This window comes from Eurypyga helias, unplaced genomic scaffold (assembly GCF_000690775.1).
Source record: "Eurypyga helias isolate BGI_N326 unplaced genomic scaffold, ASM69077v1 scaffold19482, whole genome shotgun sequence".
Classification (NCBI taxonomy): Eukaryota; Metazoa; Chordata; class Aves; order Eurypygiformes; family Eurypygidae; genus Eurypyga; species Eurypyga helias.
The window spans coordinates 568-846 of record NW_010238057.1 but is presented as its reverse complement, the minus strand read 5'-3'; the positions used below and the strand labels follow the sequence as shown (position 1 = coordinate 846).

Below are 279 nucleotides of genomic sequence, written 5' to 3'. Positions count from 1 at the left end.
CCGAGAGGCCAACCTGGAGCCCGGGTACCCACAGCCCCTCGTCACCTACGGGCAGGGCATCCCCTACGACGGCATCGACACGGCCGTCTGGTGGGAACCCACGGGCCACACCTTCTTCTTCCGTGGGGACAGGTGAGTGGTTCTGGGGTCCTATTCCCTTTCCCCTGGCTGGGATGGGCATGCCAGGCGGTGGAGCCCCCCCGTGCTCCTCCCCTGCTCACCACCTCCCTCCCTCCCCCAGATACTGGCGCTTTAACGAGGACACCCGCTCAGTGGACC

The 279-nt window shown here is 67.0% G+C and overlaps 1 protein-coding gene across 1 annotated transcript in view; it reads left to right on the top strand.

Annotated features, from left to right (window-relative positions):
* The window catches only part of MMP15 (matrix metallopeptidase 15 (membrane-inserted)), a gene marked incomplete at its 3' end in the record, with an annotated part of 2,844 nt that overhangs the window by 2,011 nt on the left and 554 nt on the right, over positions 1–279 (top strand). The window contains exons 7-8 of the mRNA XM_010147722.1: positions 1–132; positions 242–272. The exon at positions 1–132 is cut by the window's left edge and continues 3 nt beyond it. Coding sequence (XP_010146024.1) covers positions 1–132; positions 242–272 — 163 coding nt within the window. The remainder of the gene's footprint in view (positions 133–241; positions 273–279) is intronic.